The sequence below is a fragment of the Ambystoma mexicanum genome, chromosome 12 (genome assembly GCF_040938575.1).
Source record: "Ambystoma mexicanum isolate Mex_15411 chromosome 12, UKY_AmexF1_1, whole genome shotgun sequence".
NCBI classification, from domain to species: Eukaryota; Metazoa; Chordata; class Amphibia; order Caudata; family Ambystomatidae; genus Ambystoma; species Ambystoma mexicanum.
The window spans coordinates 1,076,527,290-1,076,550,570 of record NC_090936.1 but is presented as its reverse complement, the minus strand read 5'-3'; the positions used below and the strand labels follow the sequence as shown (position 1 = coordinate 1,076,550,570).

At 45.4% G+C, this 23,281-nt stretch overlaps 1 protein-coding gene across 4 annotated transcripts in view; it reads right to left on the bottom strand.

The window, feature by feature from the left end:
• Positions 1–23,281, bottom strand: part of PLXNA4 (plexin A4) — a 1,277,179-nt gene that overhangs the window by 454,365 nt on the left and 799,533 nt on the right. For all 4 annotated transcript variants that reach the window (XM_069629627.1, XM_069629628.1, XM_069629629.1 and 1 more), the window contains exon 6: positions 1,050–1,173. In XM_069629627.1, coding sequence (XP_069485728.1) covers positions 1,050–1,173 — 124 coding nt within the window. The remainder of the gene's footprint in view (positions 1–1,049; positions 1,174–23,281) is intronic.

Here is a 23,281-nt window from a genome sequence, read left to right as displayed (position 1 = left end):
ATACGTATTGACTAACCTATGCATGAATCCATCTACCAATGTGTGTATCTATTCGTCCATCTGGAAATCTAACTGCATAGCAATCTAGATATCAATCTATATACCTGCCTAGTAACCTATGCATCAGATTGTCAACCACTCTGTGTATCCATCTGTGCTTCCTACTACACAGCTATCGTCCTGCTCTTCGACCAATTCATCTTTCATTCTATCTCTCAATGTGTACATGCATCTACGAACCACCTATGCCACTACCTGTCGGTATTCTGTTACACATCTGCCAACCCGTGTTTCAGTTTACTGATCACTCTATATATATATTCCTCTATCTGTGAATCGGGGTGCATGGTATCCCCACACACTTCTGCATCACCATGTGTCAATCTATCGACCTTCCTACCTTCTCTCTCTCTGTAGATGTGCAAGTCAGGAAAATAGCTGGAAAGCAGAGGAACTCTTTACATACCTTTGGCAGGAATGGTTGTCTGCATGATGGTGATCACATGGAGAATGTGCTGTGTTATTGAGAATGTGCTGTGTTATTTATATAGCGCCTTAATCCAAAGCGTTTTACATAGCACATATTTACATACAATAAGTACTCATTTATCGACCTCAGAAGGATGAAAGGCTGAGTTGGCCTTGCCGGGCTTCGAACCTGCGACCTGCAGATCATGCTCAGATCGCAGCAGTGAGAGCTCAACCCGCTGAGCTATCTTACCGGCTATCTTACTGTGCAGATTGTGGTAGCAGAGATGTAACGCTGCATCGCCAGATCAACAATCCTGTTTCCGCTTTTCTTTTTCATTTTGTTTAAAACATCTTTGAACAGAGGCTTTCAAAAAGTCCACGTTTAAGTAGGGGGCACCACAACCAGTGAATGTATAGGGCCATGGAGCAAACTCAAGAACACTGCTCAACAGCCTCTGCAAAACCTGCACCAGCGCGGTAGTGCGCGTATCAGAACCTGTGGTAATGGATTTGAAATACATTGGCATTAATCACGAGATGTATAACACTCCTAGTACAGACATTGTGAGCCTGCTTACCAGCACATTATACTGGGAAACCGATATGTTGTTGGGGTGCACCGTCAGGCGGACACATTGCTTCATGTCGGAGGCAAATCTCCGTGGCTCGTGGGAGCGCTCACACCTCTCTTTCCTGGTGCACCTGTGAAAACAAAGAAGACGCAAAGTCATGTTTGGAATACCTTCTCGCGAACACATAAGAAAGGGCATTAATCAATGTACAATTATTAAATGATGTTGTTATACGTTTCCTTTTTACTATGGCACCGCCCGCACACACACACACACACACCAGAGTGGCATGGGATTCGATCCCCTGCTCCAAACTGCACCTTGATTGGACCTCACACAGCAGACCTCATCAAGGTAGGGCCTGTCCAGTTTTCTTCATGTCATTATTTAGTAATTCACTGCCATAAGTGAAGGAAGGCACAGCCCACAATTTGCAACACATTTCCCACGTGGCAATTGCAATACTGCACACTTAAGTAGCACTTAGTGCCTTTTTTGTGAATTAGGCCCATTTAGCGTTGTGCAAAGAGTACGTGTGCAGTGGAAAGTGACTTTGCTACCCAAAAATACACTTTGCACTGCGCTGTGACTTAGGACCGGTGGAACGTGTTTATTGGCAGTGCAAAGTCACGTTGCTCCTCTCTAAACGTTCCATGAATTTGGCCCTTAATCTCCTACTGCAGTGCCACCTACCTTTGACCAGGTTGGCATGTCATTTTACACCCCTAGGCACAGATGTAATGTACACTCTGCACACTTCACGCCCATAGACAGCCTTGACAGTTTCTTAGCGCTGGTTTATCTGGCATCCGGTGGACTGTCGCATAACATTTCCACTGTGCTGTCATAATGTATGCTATAAACCCATTTAGGAACGGTATCGGCCCAAAAGATCGTATCTAGAGGGTCGTAGATACGGTTTTGCCACATTCGGCAAAGGTATAAATACTGAATCCGAGAATACTGAGGCAGGTGAGCAGGGGTTGCGGGGGTGTCCTCCTGGACTCCTACTTCGGTATTTTTGGGTTCGGGCTGCGGTGTCCCCCGCATACAATAAACATGCAGGGGAACAACAAAGCCCGAATTGCAAAATGCGGCAGAGTGGCCCTCAGTATTTTGCAATTCGACCTTTTCATCTACGTTCTTTTAACGTACATCCTTTAGGAACTGGAATGTGCTACTGGCAGTCTCCACCTGTGGTGGCTCAGCCCTTTACACTTGTCCAAAAACCATAACAAGTCTCCAGTGACTGGTCCTATGTTTCCAGAGGGAACCCTGGACATTCTCTGGTCTGCTGGCATGAAACCTTCAAGTGATGGCTTTGGCAACAGCAACAGCCCCTGTCTTTTATCACAGGACTTACCTGGCAACCCTATCGTGTTTGCTATGGAACAGCGATATGCCATAAGGCTTACCAAAGATGGTAAGATCTACAATCAGAGTGGAGCAAGTGCTTACCTATCTTAGAATTTATAAAAAGTGTCCTTGCGTTCACTGGTCTGTTTAGAGGCACTACAGAACACAGTTCCTGGAATCCTTTGGAAGGCAATGAGCTTCTCCAAAGTGTGTCCTACTCTTTGGAAACACTCAGTACACACCCTGACACCGGTACCACGTGGTGTTGGCAAACGAGCCAAGCGGCTAGAAGCTGCCAACCGGATCAGGATGAGACAGAGGGATCAAAATGATAATGGGGAGAGAGTAAGGGATTAAAAAAAAGAGGCAAGCCACAATCCTAAGTGTGCATGGGAAGGGTTAAAAAAAGGCAAAGGGAGCTAAAGTGGAATGAATGGTTTTCATTTAATGTAAAACATTTTAGAAATAATCGGTCACCTTTTCAAAAAGAAAGTGGTTGTTGAAGGGCATGCATTTGACCTTTACACTTTTTGCAGCTATAGACATAAGAGTCTGTTCCAACTTGCATGTTCGATTCGTGTGCTCCACTTCCGCGCAGAAGGCACACAACATACATGTGGGATCTTGCATGGGTTGCCTCTTAGGCCGAGCATGCACTGGCGTCACATGGGGTGGGGGGGGGGCTTGATTGTTTCCACATGTATCATCGGGGCCAGCTGGGGGTAAAAACATTTGTAAATGCCCCCCCAGGCAAGTAAAGTGTTGAGCTTACAAATCTGTTCCCAGCTTAGCCTGGGTTTCCTTTCAACTAGCCTTTGGAGTGGCGGGGACTTCTGACATGAACTTGCACACCATAATTCATATATACTAAAACGTATTTGTATTTTTGTATTTGTATTTTCTTTATTTGTAAAGCGTGCCTAGCCCAAAGGCATCTGGGCATATCTTAGGTTACAGTGATATAGCACACATCAAAAAACAGTATATCAAACAGTCATAGTTACATAGTTGCCACCAATTGGGGGGTGGGAATGAGGTGCTGAACAGCACTTGCGCTTCCTGCCCCCCTATTTTTGCTTATTATATTCATGACTGCTGGATCTGCGAGGGGCCTGGCTGTGCATGTGCGGTGCACCTCAGGGCCCTTTGGAAAGGGGGCTAGTGCATTTGGCATGTGTATTGAAACACTTGTGTATAGGCGCGTTACAAATACCATATCATATCTTATCATATCATATCATATCATATCATATCATATCATATCATATCTTATCATATCATATTCCACACCTAGGGGCACATGTAGCAGATAGGTTTACGGATCTAGTGCTCATACTTTGCAATTCCGAGAAGGGTGGTCGGCGGAAGTAGGTTGAGCCAGCACAGCTCTTCCCTTTCCCACCAATCAGACACTGTTTTAATTAGAAGACTGCCAAGGCCTAACTCACTTCCCTAATTTATTATTAAGATATTGAATCCTGAAAATAGATCTCATCAGCCATCCCAGTCAATTAATCCACACTAATGGCCTTCTATTTCGGGAGCGCGACCGTGTGCGCTACAAGCGCGCAATATAGCAGTTCAGATAGGGTTGGGATGTATTCAATCTTATTGCACATGCATTCGATATTCTTAAACGTATGTGTTTAGGAGAAACTTATAAAGCACTCTACGGCCAACGGGGCTCAGCGTGCTCTGGCAGAAGGGTCTTGCAGGCATCAAAGAAGTGGCTGATGAAGGGGTAATCAGACGTAGGAGTTGGATATTTCTTCCTGGATTTCAGCAGGCAGTGACTTCATCGGATACCAGTAGGAGAAGGTCCCACGACAGGGCCCGCAGTAGCAGCCCTGTAGCTATGGTTAAGATGCTTGCGAGCACTTTTTGGTTGGCTTATAACTTTGGCGCTGTTCAACGAATCCTCAAAGGCATTTGTGATGTCATATTTGATGTCCTGGGTGTTAGTCTTAGCAGTGCATGGTGGTAGCACGAGTTATGGCTGCTTAGCTTACCATAACTGGCGAATTTCAAGGTTTTTTTTCGGTTTTACTTGTAATCATAACATCCCATTAACAACTTTTTTCCACTGGATTTCATAGGTTTTTATTAGTGCAACTTAACCATAACGTCCCTTTAACAAAGGTTTTTCACTGAATATATATATATATATAGATATACTATTGTGTTTATGGTTTGGGAAAAATAAACCTTACACAAGCCACAAAAAATATAAAATAATATAAAAAGAAAAAAGAGAAAGAAAAGATTAAAAAACAAATTCATCAGTCCCACATATTAAGTCCAATATATCTCAGACAACTCGTAGCCACATACATGTTGCGTCAAAAGATAAACTTGGTAGCCTCAATGTACAAATTAATTGTGCACACAAATTATAGAAAATAACACATTTTGGGTCAGTGCTCATTCAGAAAACAAACACTGCATCTGCAGCATAAGTACATTGGGGTATAGCGCAGAAGTGCAAGCAGTGGAACTGGGCACAACCACTGTGCTCAAAGAAATGTGCTTCTGGATGTGCTCGGCCTGCGGCAATCTGGGTAATGCAGGCACACCTGCCTGCATGACTGTTCCCAGAATAGTAACACTCTTGCATTTAGACCTCTCTGCTAGTAGTAGTAGTCACGTAAACATAGGATTGCCTATGAAGGTGATCAAGCTCAGAAGCCCCGCCCACCTCCTCCCACCCCCTGCAGAGAAACAGTATGTAAAACCTAGCATATGCATGAACGTGGAGGCTGCTAGTCCCATGCACGTGCAGCCCTGCTCTCCTCGAGCATGCAAGTCCCATTCCAGAAAGCAGATTCTTGTGTCCAGGGCATGATAGATACAGATGTCTTTCATTATCATTATTACCATTAATATTATTAGGATATTTATTGATGGTGGGCCTGGCTCTGGGAAGAAATAGAGCACTTTACAAGTCAGGGGGGATGCACTTTACAGTAATAGGAATGCACAGCAGCGATTTCCTCTAGTGGTGGGGTTCGTTTGTTATTAACCCAGGGGCAGACTAGGAACCAAAAGCGGCCCTGGAAATAATCTTCAAAGTGGCCCCATAATACAAATACATGTTCAGCAAGCACAACCCTTTTCCTATGAGAACATTTGGAAATAAAATAGTTTACCACACAAAAGATGCCAAGAGTGCAGAGGCCCACCTGGAAATCCCCAGAGTTCCCTACAGGCCAGTCCAGCCCTATATTAACAAATGACCATTTGCTATGGCATCGCATGTTCATTGGCAAAACAGATATTGCCAATTTCTGTTCACCCTGCCCAAGAAACCTTACTGTCCCCTCTGTTTTGTGGCAGAGCATTAGCCAAATTGGACATTGTCTTTCTGTGCTCACACACTCTCGGGGGCAACCGTTCCCGCTTCTGCAAACCAATGAGTTTGGCAAGATTTCTCCATATCCTCTCTGGAAGATTGGCAGAGCCTCTGCGCATGGAGCCCTAGGGAAGGTGGTGGGAGTGTGGAAACCCTCATTTGGAACAAATGAGTCCCTGATGCTTTGGAAGAGTTCTGCTGGAATAGACAATTCTTCACACCGAGAACCGCAAGACAAGCACTTCTCGGCAACACAAGAGGAAAGGTTCCGATTTATTTCACGCAGCTAAATCCATTGTCAATTACATTCATCGGAGGCGAGACATCTGCTGAAAGTCCGCGGAGCTCATTTCAATGAACATTTCCAATAGTAGTCCATTACATTTTGCAATTAAGTTAATGTGATAGACTGTTAAGGGGAGCCTTCTATCAGCGTTGTTATAAGCAGCCATCGTACACCAATTACACGCCGAGCCCGACTCTGTCACCACGCATGGCATGCACGGTGAACAGCACAAGAACCTGGCTCATTTTTAGAGGTGTTCTCAATGAAAATGTGGGTTTATCTAGAGATTTTTGTAGATTTAATCCATTTCGTTTTTTCAGGAAACACAAGCAAATGCATTCGATTTTTCAATAGGGAGGTTGCCTCTTGCATGGGGAACAGCAATGGGGTAAAGCTTTGAGCGTACAAAGCTCTTTTTAGGGCAATGCTGGCAAGGTGCTGAGCTATAGAAAAGCAATAAAGCCTTGGCTATGGGAAATGCACACTTGCAAGACAATAGAAAACAAAAACTGGACCAAGGTTGGAGAGCTTGGTAAGAGGAAGTTTTGATACTGCTGACCACCGGCGCACTTAATTGTTTAAGGCGAAGGAGTTGGGGGGCGTTTTTTCAGTAATTCCAAAAGAAAAACCGTTGGTGCTAAAGCTTTGAACTCGCCAAGAGGGGGGCTCAATGGACTGAGGCTTTGAAAGTCACGATGAAAAGTTTCTCCGGTGGGAAATGTTTGCTCCTGACAAAAGGTCATCCAGGCAAAGAGCCACTGAATTTCTGTAACGCTTCTGGCAGGAACCACTCGCTGCTGGATAAAGACTTCAATTGGCATGAGAGGATGGGTGTCCTCAGCACAGGTCTCTCTGAGAAAGGCTTGTGGACCTCCTGAGGGAGCAAGCTGTTTCCCACAATGCAGAGTAAATTGCCCCAAGAAGAGTGGCCGATTTAAGGTTGTGGATTTGGGAGCTTGAGAATGGTGTCTGATTCAGAGCCTTGGAGCCTTACGCCGCCTCAGGCAACTGAGGCTGTTCACACTATTCTCTGATGAGTTTCAGGGCTCACTTCAGCATTGGAGAGGATTACGTGTTCCCCTTGATCTCACAATGGGTCGCCTCTCACATGAGACTGCGATCAAAGATGCTAAGTTACGCAGAAGGAATTGAAGATTTTTGGGGGGCAGTAGTGTAAAAAGGTTAGGCAGGGGTAATAAGGTGATGTCCTCTTGTATGGGGAATGGGAGAGACACTGATTTGGAGCCATCAAGGATAGTAGATAGTAGATAGTTTGGTCACTTCAGTGTGTGAGGCGCACCCTTGGTGTGGAGTTTCGGCAAGCCTGGGGGAGGTGATTGCATTTCAGAATGGGTTTGAGAGGACACTTTAGGGGAAATGAGGTCTAAAATGTCACTGAACTGTAAGAAGAAATGGGGCAAGATCGGGAGGACCAAAGAGAAATGGGCTTCCACATAGCAAGGACTATTCTGTTGAAAGCAAGGTGCTGAGAAACAGGGGGCCTGTAACAAAGAACGGGGGAGAGAGAGAGAGAGAGAGAGAGAGAGAGAGAGAGAGAGAGAGAGAGAGAGAGAGAGAGAGAGAGAGAGAGAGAGAGAGAGAGAGAGAGAGAGAGAGAGAGAAGAGAGAGACCAGTTTTGCTGCTCTGATAATAGAGTATGGAGCAAACAGGTTTAGCCCCAATCGGTATTAATAATCTGGTCCCTGGTCTCCTACAAAAGAGTTGTTTTGGTATGAAACATTTAACTCATTAAGAATAGCCACTTGTGCAACAATTGCTGCACGAAAGGTGAAAATTGCAAAGTGGGAGAGGGGGCGGAGTCTGAGGAGAAATGTGTTATCAGAAGATATTAATCCGGGGTGGGAGAGAACCTGGCATGGAACCTAAATGCATGGTCTACTTTACGCGCAACACTGCACCTGGGCAGAAATGTCTGCTGAAACCCAAGAGCTGCGCAACAACCGAGGAAGGGATGTTTCTGCTGCTGTTTAAAGAATCATGCAGCTGACTGACTGTGTTTTTGAGTGGTACAGGTTACCACATTTTACAGATGTGATTGTGGGGCAGGTAGAGGGATGGGGTTAAATGGGGGGCAGGGCTTATGGAGGAGAGCTAGAATTGGGTTTATGGAGGGCTGGATGCCCCCGGCCCCTCTGAAATGGCAGAGTAAAATGCAGAAAGGTGTCCCAGGAGGAAAGATAGGGTAAATTTGTATAAAGCTACTGCAGGAAGGAATCCTAAGCAATCCAATGACCAGGGGTCAAAGTGCACGAACAGACGTAGTGGAACTATGTTCCCTGCTGGCCAGCACCCACGCCCCACAAACCCCATCACCATGCCCCCTCCCACACACAATAGAAACCCCCAAACACCTGCACCTGCTGTTTAAGGGAACGTTCAGTGCAGCGCACTGAAAGTGTAAGCTGCAACGTCTTCCTACACTTTTATTTTAAAATGAAACCATTCCGGAACGGCTTCTTTTTAAAATAAAAGTATGAAAGCTGTAAAACGTAATTTAAAAAAGTAGAGGAGCACTGCTCCTGACCGCTCACTTCGACCACTGCCAATGACAGAAAACACAAAGGGTCATATTAATGTCATTTTTTGCACGGTTCAAAGTGACTCTGCACTGCTGAAAAGTGACTTTGCACTGCCGACACAAACCCTGATTCATGTAACTGTGTAAAGTGTGTTTTTGCAGTGCAAGGTCATTATTGCATTACAAAATGATTTTTTGCACTGACTATGCACTGCAAAAAATACACTTTGCACAGTTCCATGAATCAGGGTTTCTGTCGGCAGTGCAAAGTCACTTTTCAGCAGTGCAGAGTCGCTTTGAAGCTTGCAAAAAATCAAGCCCTAAACCTCAATGGGGTGTAAAAAGCCTTTAGGTGTAAGTTGCAGCACCACACAGCCTTCCACTAAAGAGCGCCAGCAGACTCCAGGCCCAGTCCTAGCTGCCCCCATTGAAATGCTCAGAGCGCAATGCTAATATTTCAGCTTAGAAGAGTCTAAGGAAAAAGTCGCTGAATTATGATATGAATACACGTCTGGCTTTTCGAATAAATATTCACACCGTGGTTTGGCAATGAAGTTACCTTTTTGAATTGCGTCCATTGTTTGCGTCTTTTTGTATATTTTAGGCCCGATTCATGGAATACTTGCCTGGTTCAAAGTGAATTTTCACTGCTGAAAAGTGACTTTGCACTGACGACACAAACCCTGATTCATGGAACCGTGCAAAGTGTATTTTTGTTGTGCAAAGTCTGGGCAAAGTCAGCGCATAGTCATTTTTGCAGTTGAAAATGACTTTGCCCGGACTTTCCATGGCAAAAATACACTTTACACGGTTCCATGAATCAGGGTTTGTGTCGGCAGTGCAAAGTCACTTTGCAACAGTGCAAAGTCACTTTGAACCAGGCAAATATTCCATTAATCTTTTATGTCTTAATTTGATTCTATGTCTTTGCACATGTAATTAAGTAAACAATACATTCAATGTAATTGGTTCATGCATGTGAGCATTAAATCTGGGAATTGAATTTTCAAATTATCCAATACCTATTTGTTTAAAAAATGTATAAATTGTGCCCTAGGCTCTGCCTTCTTGTTACACAAACAGAAAGACTTGCAAGAGTAGAGGCCGGAATTAGGATCCGCAGTACGCAATGTACGCAGTAGGCCGCATCATTCTTAATGCATGCCCCTGCAATGCAGAACTGGAACTTCTGAGGAGGTGTGCCTTAGGGAGAGCCCCACAAAATGCAGTGTACTGCAGGTGTGGGGGGTTATGAGAAACTTGGTTTGGACCAGGGTACGAGATGCAGCGCAAGTGCAGGGTGGCCGAGCTTCATGTACATCCTGTGATAAACTGGCCTGCTGCAAAGGCAATACCGGCTCTCTGTCCTAACCAAGAAGAGATCGCATATCCAAGCCTGCATCTCTGCGGCATCTAACAACTCAGCGGAACTCTTTAAAATCTGCAAGGAACTGGCCAATCCTGCTGGAGTCTCCACCTTTCCTGTCCCTTCCTAGGCCCTCTGCACTGCACTGGCTTCTCACTTCATCTCTAAAACTCAGGACATCCTGTCCTCACTCTCCTCCTATCCCCTCCCTCCTCCTAATCCCTGATCTTCCTCTGGCCCTTTGTCAGCCACCTCTCCTCCCTCCTTCTCTGTCTTTCCCCTGTTCTCTGCTGACAAGGTCTCTAGACAAGTCCCATCTATGAAAGTCTCGTTGAAACAGGTTCACCCCTGTACCTCCAATACTATCAAGGACCACATCGACTCCCTGGCTACTGCCCTGGATGATTTCTTCAATCACTCTTTCGCCACTGGAGTCTTCCCATCTCCCCTGAAGCACTCCCTTGTGCACCCTCTTCTTAAGAAACCCTCTGCTGACCCCTCCTGCCTGGCTAACTATCGCCCTATCTCCATCACTCCCTTCCTGGGCAAGCTCTTGGAGAAACTGGCCATCTCCCAGCTTAATCTCCACACTGAATCTGTTGGTTGTCTTCATGACCATCAATCTGGCTTCAGAGCTGCCAGAAGCACGGAAACTGCTCCCCTGAACATACGTGAAGAACTGCTCTCCAACCTCGACTCTAACACCCCTTGCATCCTCATCCTGCTTGCTCGCTTCTGCCTTTGATACTGTCAACCATGCCATCCTGCTCAACTGTCTCCGGGATAACCTGGGTATCACTGGTCAGGCTCTGGCGTGGCTGACTTCTTTCCTCTCTGACCGTCCCTCCCAGGTCCAACTTGGGCCCTTCCTCTCGGCTATCCTTTTCTCTACCTGTGGTGTCCACCAGGGGTCTAACCTCTCTCCCTGGCTGTTCAACCAGTACCTGGCACTCCTGGCCCACTGCATTGCCACTCTCTGCCCCAACTTCCAGTGCTATGCGGATGACACTCAGTTCATTTTCAGGCTACCCACGGCCTCCTCCTCTCCTTCCTCATCTCTGACTGCCTGTCTGCTATCCAGGAGTGGTGTGCCGCCAATGACCTCTGCCTTAATGCCAGTAAGACTGAGATTCTCCTCATCGGCACACCTGCTCGTTCCTTCACTGCAGCTCTCTGGCCAGCCTCTCTTGGCCCTCTTCCTGCTCCCACCTGCAAGGCTAAAAACCTCGGGTCATCTTCGACTCCACACTCTGCTTCTCTCCTCACAACTCTGACGTCTCTATGAAGTCTCACTACATACTACACCTCCTCGGAGGTATTCTTCCTTTCCTCTCCTTCCCCCAGAAGCTCACTGTCTCCAGAGGTCTGGTCCCCTCTGAGGCTGAACTATTGCAACAGCCTCTTTCTAAATCTGCCTGCTTCTACTCACGGCCTTCTGCAACTTATTCAGAACAGGACTGCGAGGCTTGTCTTTGGCCTCAAGCCTAGGAATCGTATCTCTCCAGGACTGAAATCTCTGCAATGGCTCCCAGTGACTGCGAGGATTAAGTTCAAAGCCCTCTGCATCATCCACAATGCCTTCTGGGGCCTGGGGCTTCATTACCTTCAACTCTCTCTTCCTAAATATCTTCCTTCTCGAGTTCTTCGCTCATCCGCCTCCAACTCCCTCAGGGTCAGTCGCTTCTCCAAGCAACAAGTTGGTGGTACATCTCTTTCCTCAGCTGGCGCCTCCCTCTGGAACAGCCTCCCTGCCTGCCTCAAACTTGAGGAAAACCATCTCCGGTTCCAGAAGCACCATAAAACCTTTCTCTTTGCTTCTGCTTTTTCTCCTCCTCTCCTCTGCTGACCTCCTGGCTGTAACCGGAACTGCTCTGGCTACCTGGACACCCTCAGATCTCGGGCCCAGGTCCTCCCCCGCCAGCGTCACACACCTGCACTGCCCACCTGGCAACCCCACACTTGGGGACTGTTTCTGTATCCCTAAAGTCCCCCTACCACCCCTCGACACCGTTGTCCGCATTTACCCATGCACTTGCCACATGCTGCCGTTACTTCTTATCTTTTACCATGTACTGCACTGTCCCTGCCCCCTTCCCATGCACTTGCATGATCTGAATGACACCTGGCCTAGTAGGATTGTTGTCCTGTCCTCCCTGTGTTCCCCCTCTCTTGCCTTGTCGCAACTTGAAACACTTGTGGATAGGCACGTTATAAATGCCATATCATATATATCATGCACAAGTCAAGTGTTGGTCCCCGACACGAGAACGGCCTGCACTTCACAAGGGCCAATTTAGCCTTTCACCAGTGGTAGAAGTGTACTGAAAAAAAGAAGTGGAACTGTGGTCTCTGCAAGGGAGAGGGTATCCTGAAGCATAGCGCACCATGTGACAAGGTGTTACAGCCGGGGTATCCCAATAGTCTAAGTGACTGGTAACTAAGGCATCTATTACAACTTTACACTTACTGGACTTGAAGAGACAAATCCTCAATATAGAATGGTGAATATGGTCATAAAAAGTAGAGGAATGGTAAACAGAAAGAAATAAAATTAGTGGAGCACGGCTCCAGACCGTTCCCGCTCACTTCAGTCATTGCCTTTCACTTTCCAGAGGTCGATAAGAATAGCAACATTCTAGAAAACAGTGTAATAATAACAACTGTTATAGCACTTACACGCTGAAGGAAACTAGCGTGAATTGGCATGTAATAACACATTATTCATATTTTTAACAATAATAACAACAGTCAATGCTCTACATAAAATTTTGAAGTGGGAGTTAAATCATTTTTAGGGAGTAAAAAAGTAAGTCCATTCCCAATGGGAGTATTTTATAAGCGAGTAAAAATGTTTTACCTGTAAATCAGAAAGGTTTTTTTCACTAAATATTTCTTTGCACCTAGTTATTTATGCACATTAAAAGATATAAGTTTACCTCTTCAGATCAGGCAGTAATAATAATCGTTTCTTTCTCTTGCATTATGCATGCTACTGGTCCAACCATATCCATGGAGCTGTGTGGGTGAAAGCAGGGAAACAAGCTCCTATGTGTCGGTTTCCTGTTTTTTGTTGGGAGTATTTTTATTTTTTGGGAGGATTTGCGTATTTTAGGGAGCAAAAGTGACCGATACACCCCTTATATGTCGGGCTGATAACAATCATTTAATACATGATTTACACCCCTATATCATGAGTTTGCAAACTCAGTCTTTGGAAGCCACATCACTCAATGTTCTAGGACAATCTGCAGGGTGTTAAACTTAATGGGTGGTTACTCTAGAAAGGCGCTGTGGATTGGTCTCGCGGGAATTGGAGTTGGAAAACCCTGGTGAAAAACCCTGATCTGCAAGTAAAACAGAGGCCTCCTTGGTAAAGAAAAGGCTAGAATCCATGAATACTTTTCCGTCTGGAAAGAGACTGTTTTGCCAGAGACGCGCAGTGCGCGAGATGAGATGCCCCCATTTGCTTTAATGAACTGACACTTTTAAGTACTCCGTGCATGATGGGTGCACACTGCAATCTTGCTGATGAGTGCAGTATGCAAGCTCCCAACTGTGACAAGGAGCAGATCCAAACGTGTTGCCGGAGCAGAAGAGATGGCTCACTTTGTCATATCCTCAATTCTTGAATTGGATGAAGTGATGCGCGGACTAGCTTAAAGGCATTAACAAGTGAAATTACTTCAGTCAATTGTGTGTAATAACTCTCTCGGAGTGAGCAGTTATTGATCTGTAATGGACTAGAAGTGTAGTAATTGTGATTATATCGTTTTTAACTTCTGGCCAATGCCTAAGCCAGAAAGTAATGAACAATTGACTTCACTTGGCAGGGAATTCTGAACTCCTGAAGGAATATCTTTTGTGAAGCCAGACCGTAAGCTCACAGAGAATGGTCCATGGCAGGGCACGTTGAAAGGTCTCTGACAGGAGCAGTCCTGAGTGAAGGGTCTGCGAAAGTGAACGTACCTGTCAGGAATGGTCGCTGGCAGTGCTGAAGGACGGTGCTATCAAATAAGAAACGCCTGGCGGTAGGAATCTGGCATTAATGAATGAACTTCTGGAGGTAGGTATCTAGCAGAAAATAAATGACAGAGATAGGGATATGGCATAATGTGATAGGCTCCCCGGGGTAGGTATCTAGCAGAAAATAAACGACAGAGCTAGGGACATGCTATAACGTGATAAGCTCCTGAAGGTAGGTATCTAGCGGAAAATAAACGACAGAGCTAGGGACATGCCATAACGTGATAAGCTCCTGGAGGTAGGTATCTAACAGAAAATAAATGACTGAGATAGGGATATGGCATAATGTAATCGGCTTCCCGGGGTAGGTATCCAGCAGAAAATAAATGACTGAGCTAGGGATATGGTATAATGTGATAGGCTCACCGAGGTAGGTATCTAGCAGAAAATAAATGACTGACAGAGCTAGGGATATGGCATAATGTGATAGGCTCCCCTGGGTAGGTATCTAACAGAAAATAAATGACAGAACTAGGGATATGCCATAACGTGACAAGCACCCCGGGGTAGGTATCTAGCAGAAAATAAATGACTGAGCTAGGGATATGGTATAATGTGATAGGCTCCCCGGGGTAGGTATCTAGCAGAAAATAAATGACAGAGCTAGGGATATGGCATAACGTGATAAGCTCCCCAAGGTAGGTATCTAGCAGAAAATAAATGACTGAGATAGGGATATGGCATAATGTAATTGGCTTCCTGGGGTAGGTATCCAGCAGAAAATAAATGACTGAGCTAGGGACATGCCATAACGTGACAAGCACCCCGGGGTAGGTATCTAGCAGAAAATAAATGACTGAGCTAGGGATATGGTATAATGTGATAGGCTCAACGAGGTAGGTATCTAGCAGAAAATAAATGACTGACAGAGCTAGGGATAATGCATAATGTGATAGGCTTCCCGAGGTAGGTATCTAGCAGAAAATAAATGACTGAGCTAGGGATATGGTATAATGTGATAGGCTCACCGAGGTAGGTATCTAGCAGAAAATAAATGACTGACAGAGCTAGGGATATTGCATAATGTGATAGGCTTCTCGAGGTAGGTATCCAGCAGAAAATAAATGACTGAGCTAGGGACATGCCATAACGTGACAAGCACCCCGGGGAAGGTATCTAGCAGAAAATAAATGACTGAGCTAGGGATATGGTATAATGTGATAGGTTCAGCGAGGTAGGTATCTAGCAGAAAATAAATGACAAACAGGGTCGTACTGGGCCATAAAAGTGTCTCGGGAACCAATGAAAAAGTGGCCGACATTTGCAAATGGCTATTCATTCCTTTTGTGACAGACTGTTTGAATAGTAGCCAAGGGGGAGGTTTTGCTATAATGTGATGCAAATTGTGCATCTTAAAGAATATTTACTCAGCAACACTGGCCAAAACTACTAGCCGCATAGTGCAATAACTCCTCAAAATGGCCCACATTGGCCAGAAAGGTAGTCCACTGTGACCCAAATAAACTGTCCCACACCAGCATTTTGTGTTTTTGGTTCGGCATGGGCCTATTGCCCTATAGGTCAGCACAAGCCTGGTGACAGGGCTAGGGATATGGCATAATGTGATAGGCCCCCTGAGGTAGGTATCACCAGAAAATAAATGACAGAGCTAGGGATATGGCATGGAATTATAAACTGTTGGAGGTAGCTATCTAGCAGAACATACATGACAGAGCTAAGGCTATGGTATTACGTGATAAGTTTCCGGAGGTAGGTCTAGTAGAAAATAAATGACTTGGCTAGGGATATGGCATGGAATTATAAACTGCTGGAGGTAGCTATCAGCAGAAAATAAATGACAGAGCTAGGGACATGGCATGCAATTACAAACTGCTGGAGGTAGCTATCTAGCAGAAAATAAACGACCGAACTAGGGCTATGGCATTACGTGATAAGCTCCCGGAGGAAGGTATCTAGCAGAAAATAAATGACAGAGCTAAGGATATGACATTATGTGATAAGCTCCCGGAGGTAGGTATCTAGCATAAAAAACTGGCAGAGATAGGGACATGGCATGACATTATAAGCTCTTGCAGGTAGATAGCTTGCAGAAAGAACATGATGGAGGTAGGAGTATCGCATGAAATAACAAACTCCTGGAAGTTGGCATCTAGCAGAAGATAAATGAAGGAGTTAGAGATCTGTCATGAAATAACACACTCTTGGAGGTAGGTAGCTAGCAGAAAGTAAATGACCGCGGTAGGGATCTCGCACACAACTAACCTCTTGGATGTTGGGATCTGTCATGAAATAACACCCTCTTGGAGGTAGGTAGCTAGCAGAAAGTAAATGACCGTGGTAGGGATCTCACACACAAATAACCTCTTGGATGTTGGGATCTAGGAAAAAATAAATGATGAAGTTTGGGATCTGGCATTAAATAAGTTGGAGGAGTGTGACATAAAGTACACTATAGAAATAACCAATATCAGACATATATTAGTAGACTACTGTTGGAAGGTAGCTATCAGAAAATAAATGACATTCATGGAGATCTGGCATGAAATAATAACCTGGAACTAGTTATCTAGCAGAAAATAAATGACCTGGGCAGGGATCTGGCACAACCGTAGTCACGGATATGATAAAATAGGTTATTTATAACGTGATTAATACCCAGAGGGGATCAAACCTGTGGTTCTCTGTCTCATCTTGCTTCCAAGGCAAGCACGTTGCCCGTGAGCTATCCTCCTGGAGATAACTAAGTTCAGGAGTTAGGGATCTTGTAGGAAATAATTTAATGACTGGGTAGAGATCTGTGAGGAAATAATGAACTTCTCTGTCAGGGATCTTGTAGAATATAATTATCTCATGACTTTAGGGATCTCGTTGATAATGTTCACCTCTTTGAGGCATGGATCGGAGAGGAAATGTTCAACTCAATGAGGTAGAGATCTGGCAGTGAGTGAATCTTGTCGGTTACAGATCCGGCTCCTGGGATTAGAGATATGACACGAAGTAATTCCTGAGGTTGGGGATGTGGCAGGAAATCATGTTTTCCTGCATGGAGGGGAGATGCAACCAAGTGCCTAGTCTTCTTTCCAGCACTGAACGCCTCGCCCGCACCTGTGCCAGAATGCCTACCTACGAGGGTTGCTGCTGCACTGCCTGCAATGAAGGTAGAACGCATTGCTGGTACTTCACCTGCAGTTTTGCAGTTTGCACCTGTGGTTGGAATCCTATTTAATAGCCAGAGATTATTACTCACACTAACAGTAGTGTGTTTTCGTTTATTCTGCTTAACTGGGGGTTCTTGAACTTGAGAGTGACTCAACTGCGAAGTTACTGAGAAGGAACTACTTGAAGTATGATTTGGAACTTCGGAAATTGAATTAACATTTACCAAATCACTGTACTTAAAATTGCGTGATCGATAACCCTACACACGAACATTCACACACCCAGGATGTCTTCCAGGAGACCAAACAGCCTCAGTAAAAGTTTCCTTGTTAACTGGGAAAAGGGACAGTGATAAGGTGATCTAAATGGCTTACATTGACTTTAGGTGGTTGTAATCACCAATGCACAAAAACATCTTAACATGTTCCCCCAAAAGACACCGTCCTGAGATATCTTTCAGCTAGCTCTATCATACATCAGAATCAAACTTTGGGCTATACAGGGGCTGCTTGTGTTATTTTAAAGCAGTCTTCTGAGAGTATTAGACTTGTGCATGTGCTCCTGATGTAATAAAACATGTCTTAAATAAGTGGGACTCCATTCAACCTCTTGATTTATAAGGACTTTGTGTGTCCTCACAGCTTTTCCTTGCACCAATGCCCTGTTAAATAGAAGCTTTGGCACAACCAACCAATGTGGCTTGTGTCTAGGTACTGGATAGTCATTTGCCAGGCACTGTCATCATGTGCCTAATTAGACACACCTTTTCCAGCTGTTGCCATCTTATGGCCATGCAGAACCATTACAGCCTTTCCTTGCAAATGTCTCTTTCAAGCCTACATAAAGCCAGAACTGCTGGCAATGACCGGTGCTTGCTTATTAAGTGTCAATGCACACCATATCCATTTATATGTAACATGAGCTGTCTGATAACAATGACAATGTCTTACCGACAGGTGTTTTCACGCAACTGTCAGAGGAAAAATCGAACCTTGTGAAATCAATGAAAAAAGATTGATGATAAAACCTTGAGCGCTTTTTTCAGTGGATATTTAAGAAAGGCGCTAAGAATACACTTAATGGCACTGGTGGTAGAGGTCATTGACACATCTCATATTGTTTGTCGTGATACCCTTTATTTAGCAATTATCAGCGGTCCCAGATTCAAAGGCTACACTAGCAAGACCTGTGCTGGATGGAATGGCAGTAGACTTTCATATAGCACTGAATGCCAGATTCCGCCCACCTAGAAGCACTGACAGCTGTTACTGTTGCCTGACTGGCACTCAGTTCATCAAACTGGGAAGGGGCCTGACGGTGGGATAAGCCAGCCCAACATATGCAACTTGGCCCCATGTCAGAAGCGACTGATTAACCTGTGAGCTATCCAGCCGGACATTCAGGAAATATGACTGGGCAGTGTGGGGGCACCCCTCGCCCATTACAGCTTCACACACTATTACTCATTTCAAGTTGTGCCTCCTTATACCCCAAATGTTCATAGTAGGGCCCAATTTACCACTAAGAGAACATTATGTTGTACTGAGATGGGAGGGGGTGCGTGTGAGGGGGAGAGGTTAAAACTGTTCCCCCAGCCTAAATGAAAGCTTGTCTTCAACGGAAAGGGGAGATTTTCATTGTCAGGCCGCAAACATTGTATTTCTTGAGTTTATAAGTTAAACTGATTAAGGTGAACATGTTAAATTCGGGACAGCTGCCACACCTCTCTCTATCCCAAAGCTTCTAGGAATTTTCAGCGAATTGATGGCCGGATCCTGAGGTCCGTTTACTCCAAAAAATTCGCTTTACACGAGTACTCTTTCTCTCTTCCTAGACAGGGCCAGGTAGGATAATTCAGTATGACAAGCACATTAGCACACGGCACGCGCGGCGCAACGGGAATACTGCGTGGTGATTGGCTCATTTGCGAGCCATACCACACGGTATTCCCTTTTACGCCGTGCGTGCCGGCTACTCTGTTCCCGGTGAGGGGCGTGGCAGCCCCTCAGCCAATGAGGAGACTCGGAGCGGGGCCATCCCCGCTCCAAGCCTCCACACGGCTGGAGGCTTCCATCGTCCCCCACCGGAGACCGCAGTACTTTTTTTTTTTGTTTTTTTTTTCCTTCCCTGTCCCCCTCCCTTCCGCCCTCTCAACCCCACTTACCTTCTTTTTTCTTCTGATCTTGGGAGAGAACGCGCTGGGAACACTTGTGTTTTTTTCATTTTCTTTTTTTTTTCTGTTTCAAAACAAGCGAAACAGAAAAAAAATGCCATTAGCACCCCGGTTTAACCGGCCGAGGTGCTAATGACAATAAGACCGTCGGCGGCGGCCCAATACCGGCCAGAGTAATGCCCCCGGGACTTCGTTAAGGCCCGAGCGTAGCGAGGGCCTTAACGAAGTCCCGGGGGCATTACCTGGGCGGTATTGGCCCATCGCCTCGGGTCTTATTGCCACAGTATTATGTCCAAGCCTGCCTGCAGTCACGCAAGCCAGGCAGCCCAATGCTGGGGACACCCAGCCGACATGCTGGGAGCACCCAGCTGATATCCAGTGACAGGGAGCACCCTGTATGCCCATGGACATGCGGGCACTTCAATGGCCTGGAGGAACCCAGGCCATCACCAAAGACGGTGCCGGAGATGCCCAGCAGAGGCACCGGCACCAGATGCAGAATTGCCCTGCAGGGGCTCTACTGACATGGGGGGTGGGGGTGAATCATGGATAGCGTTGATCAACAGGGGCACTGTCAGGGTGGAGGGCCCTGCAGCAGGAGCCCCTCTGCCCGCATCGCAGCGTCAGAATCGCACTGCAACAAAGACACACAGCAGGCAGGAGTCCGTTTGCATCGACTGACGAGCCGGAAACTGAGTGTTTCATTTATTGTGTTTCTGTCACATGGCCACAGCATGTGACCTTGGCACGAGCCCTGGGAGGGACGATTCTCCCAGGAGGGGTGGCACACCACACTATCGGAGTATCATGGAGGGCTGGCATGAGAACCAGGGAAGTCTTCACGAGGAGTGTGTGTGTGTATATGTCTCTAAATATGAGTGTACCTGTGTAAGCATGTATGTGTGCACCTGCGTGCAAATGTGCACACACACATTGTATTTGTTTTCTTGCTGTGCCATGCAGCCCAGTGCTTGATATCTTCAAAACAACACTACAAGCCCAGCTATAACCAGGCGTCCAACATAAATGTGAGGGTTCAGTAGCCAGTTCAGCAGCCATATTAACAGGTAGCAGCATTTAGTGAAATGGTGTGCCACAAAGATCTGCACTGATCGCATCAGACCTTACTGTGCGATGAACTAAGGATGTGGGGAAATACCTGCGCCGCATCGCACAAATCGAGAACATATATGAGCTCTGAAGTGTTGACGATGTCTGAATGCTCTCACACTTGAGGGATCGCATGCATTGTGGGCCCTTACCTGTGAGTGGGTTGGTGTGGCTCTTGGTGTTGGTGGTCCGGAATTTGGCGTTATTTAAAGTCGAGGCGGGTATGGCCTTTGCACACATTTTCGCTGGGTGTTACTGATCAGTGTGTCATCGCTGTCGTGGCTTGGCTAAGTGGGGTTGAGTGTGACCCATAAGTGTGATGTGTATATATAAAGGTGTCTTTGCTACTGGTTTATCACCCTGTTGTCTGCACACTGGTGAGGTTAGGCTGTGTGCCTGAGTGTGCGCACGTATATATGTATATATTTCACGGCCACATTAGTGGCCGTGTAGTTATGGTTAAGTTGGTAAACCCATAGAAGAGCACTTTTTGGCGGCTTATAACTTTGCTCCCCCTTGATGAATCCACACCAAACATTGCATAAAAAAGTATATGGCCCACTCTGAATTGTTTTGCAAAGTTTGGTGAGGTTTGGTTCGGGGGGGCAAGGTTGTAGGGGGGTCCCAAAATGTCTTGTTTTCCCATAGACTGAATGGGAAAAAACTTTGCTCACGCCTACAGCCCAAACCGCTGGACGGATTTTCACCAAATGTGCGGCAGGAGCAGCGGCTTGGTTCCGAAAGCGTGCTTATGTAAATTTTGTCAAAATCTGTCCAGTAGTTTTTTTTTTAAATGACCAAAAATTAGGTCACAAAAAATTAGTGATATCTATGTCTGTTCCGGTGACACACTTCCCTGTTCGCTCCGCGGACAGGACACCGATTGGTTAATCAGCTTGTGTCATGTCCGCGGGCATGCGACGTGTTCGCTGTTTGGATGGTGAAGAGCGTGAAGTGCGTCAGATTTTTGGAAACACCCGCCATCTTGGATTCGCGGACAGCGGCCAATGTCCGCAGACATTGTGGTAAAAACATATAAAAAAACACAACATTGCACTTGTAAAATGTATCAAATAATCTCTGGGCAGGTGAGGGGTGATGAGGATGGGATGGGATATGGCTGAAAGAAGCAAAAAAACAGGTGTTTTTTGCCACGAAAGTCAGCGAACAGTTTCGCAAACAGTCTGTAAAGTTTGCGGACACCTCAGCATTACAGGGTTGGTGAAATGCAGTTCTTGGATGGCTTATAACTTTGACACCACTTAATGGAACTTCATGTATACGTCTGACCTGATTCTGAGAGAGTATGCAAAGTTTGGTGGGATTCTGTCATGAGGGGGCAAAATTAGAGGGGGGGAGCAAAATAATGTAAAGGCTTATAAATGAGGTGCCATTTGACAAACCTACACTTAAATGGGGAAACTGATAATACATTTAGATATGAATGTTTTTTGCGAAGTTTGGTGGGATTTTGTGAAGAGGGGGCAAAATTAGAGGGGAGGGTCCCAAAATAATGTAAAGGCTTATAAATGAGGTTCCATTTGATGAATCTACACTTAATTTGGCAAACTGATAATAGATCTAGCTATAAATGTTTTTGCAAAGTTTGGTGGGATTCTGTCAAGAGGTAGCAAAATTAGAGGGGGGTCCCAAAATATTGTAAAGTCTTATAAATGTGGTGCCATTTGACAAATCTACACAAAGGTTTGCAAAAAGATTATAGATCTAGATATAGATGTTTTCGTAAAGTCTGAATGGATTTTGTCAAGTGGGGGCTAGGTTATATGACGATTGTATGTGCGTACATTTGACACTTTTGAAAAAATAAAACATGGGTGGATTTATAGCAAACTTGTGTAAGGAGCATTGTCAAGGACCTACAAGCATAGTTTTGCAAATGTGCCAGTGTTTTATTGTTTGACAAGTGTCATAATGTAGCTACAAAAAATAGCGGTATACCTTTAGTGACTGAGGGGTATCCTGTGGCATGGGCAGTGGCTAGATTATCCGGGAAATGCAATAAGGTCATGATCCGGACAATCTGGCTACTGGCCATGACCACAAGGGACAAAACATAGGATTAAAGTGGCCATGTCAACCTGGAACTGGTTTTGTAGTAGATTTATTCGAAATTAGGATAGATCTGAAAGGGAAGAAAAATATGCTTATGGTAATATGGTCATAGGGTTCTCATTTTGCCTTCTGCAGGCTGCCATGGAAAGTGAAGAGTGGCCCTGTATGGAAACCTCGCCTTCCCTTTCCATGGTGGCCATCTTGGAAAAGGATTTTCCTTCCTACACCGGGACGCCGTAGGCATCCCAGTGTAGGAAGAAAAATCCTCTTTTTTAGCACCCCGGGTTCCCTCTTTGGGGTCCTAGGGTGCTTATGGCCTTGATCACCCATTTCAGGGGCTGGAATGGGGGGATAATGGTCCAGAGGCCTTGTCATCCACCCTCGCTTCACTTGGGCTGATAACTTGGGCTGCTGGGCCAGTATCCACCGTTCCAGTCCCTGGAACGGAGGATAAACGCCACAATATTCACATTAGCATAACACAAAATGCAAATGGAAATGTTGGAAAATCTTATTGAGTCTATGTACTTTACTGAGAAATATAAAGTAGATGGAGTCTATACATGTTTTTTTTGTTGTATTTATAACTGTGAAAGGTGGTTCCTAAAGGAATATGTCTTTTGTTGTTTTTGGATGTATTTTTTTGGCAGGAGAGCTGAAAACGAAAGGTGGGGAGGGAAATGAGGGAAGAGAAACCAAACACTAATATGGAGGGGTATGTGGACAAGGGAAAATGTTGCGTGTGTGTTATTTCTAAGGAAGGGGGCAGTGTTTCTCATGCTCCTTGATTACAGAAGTGGAGGTGGGTCTTGGAGAGGAGGGATGGCATTAGCTGATGCCAT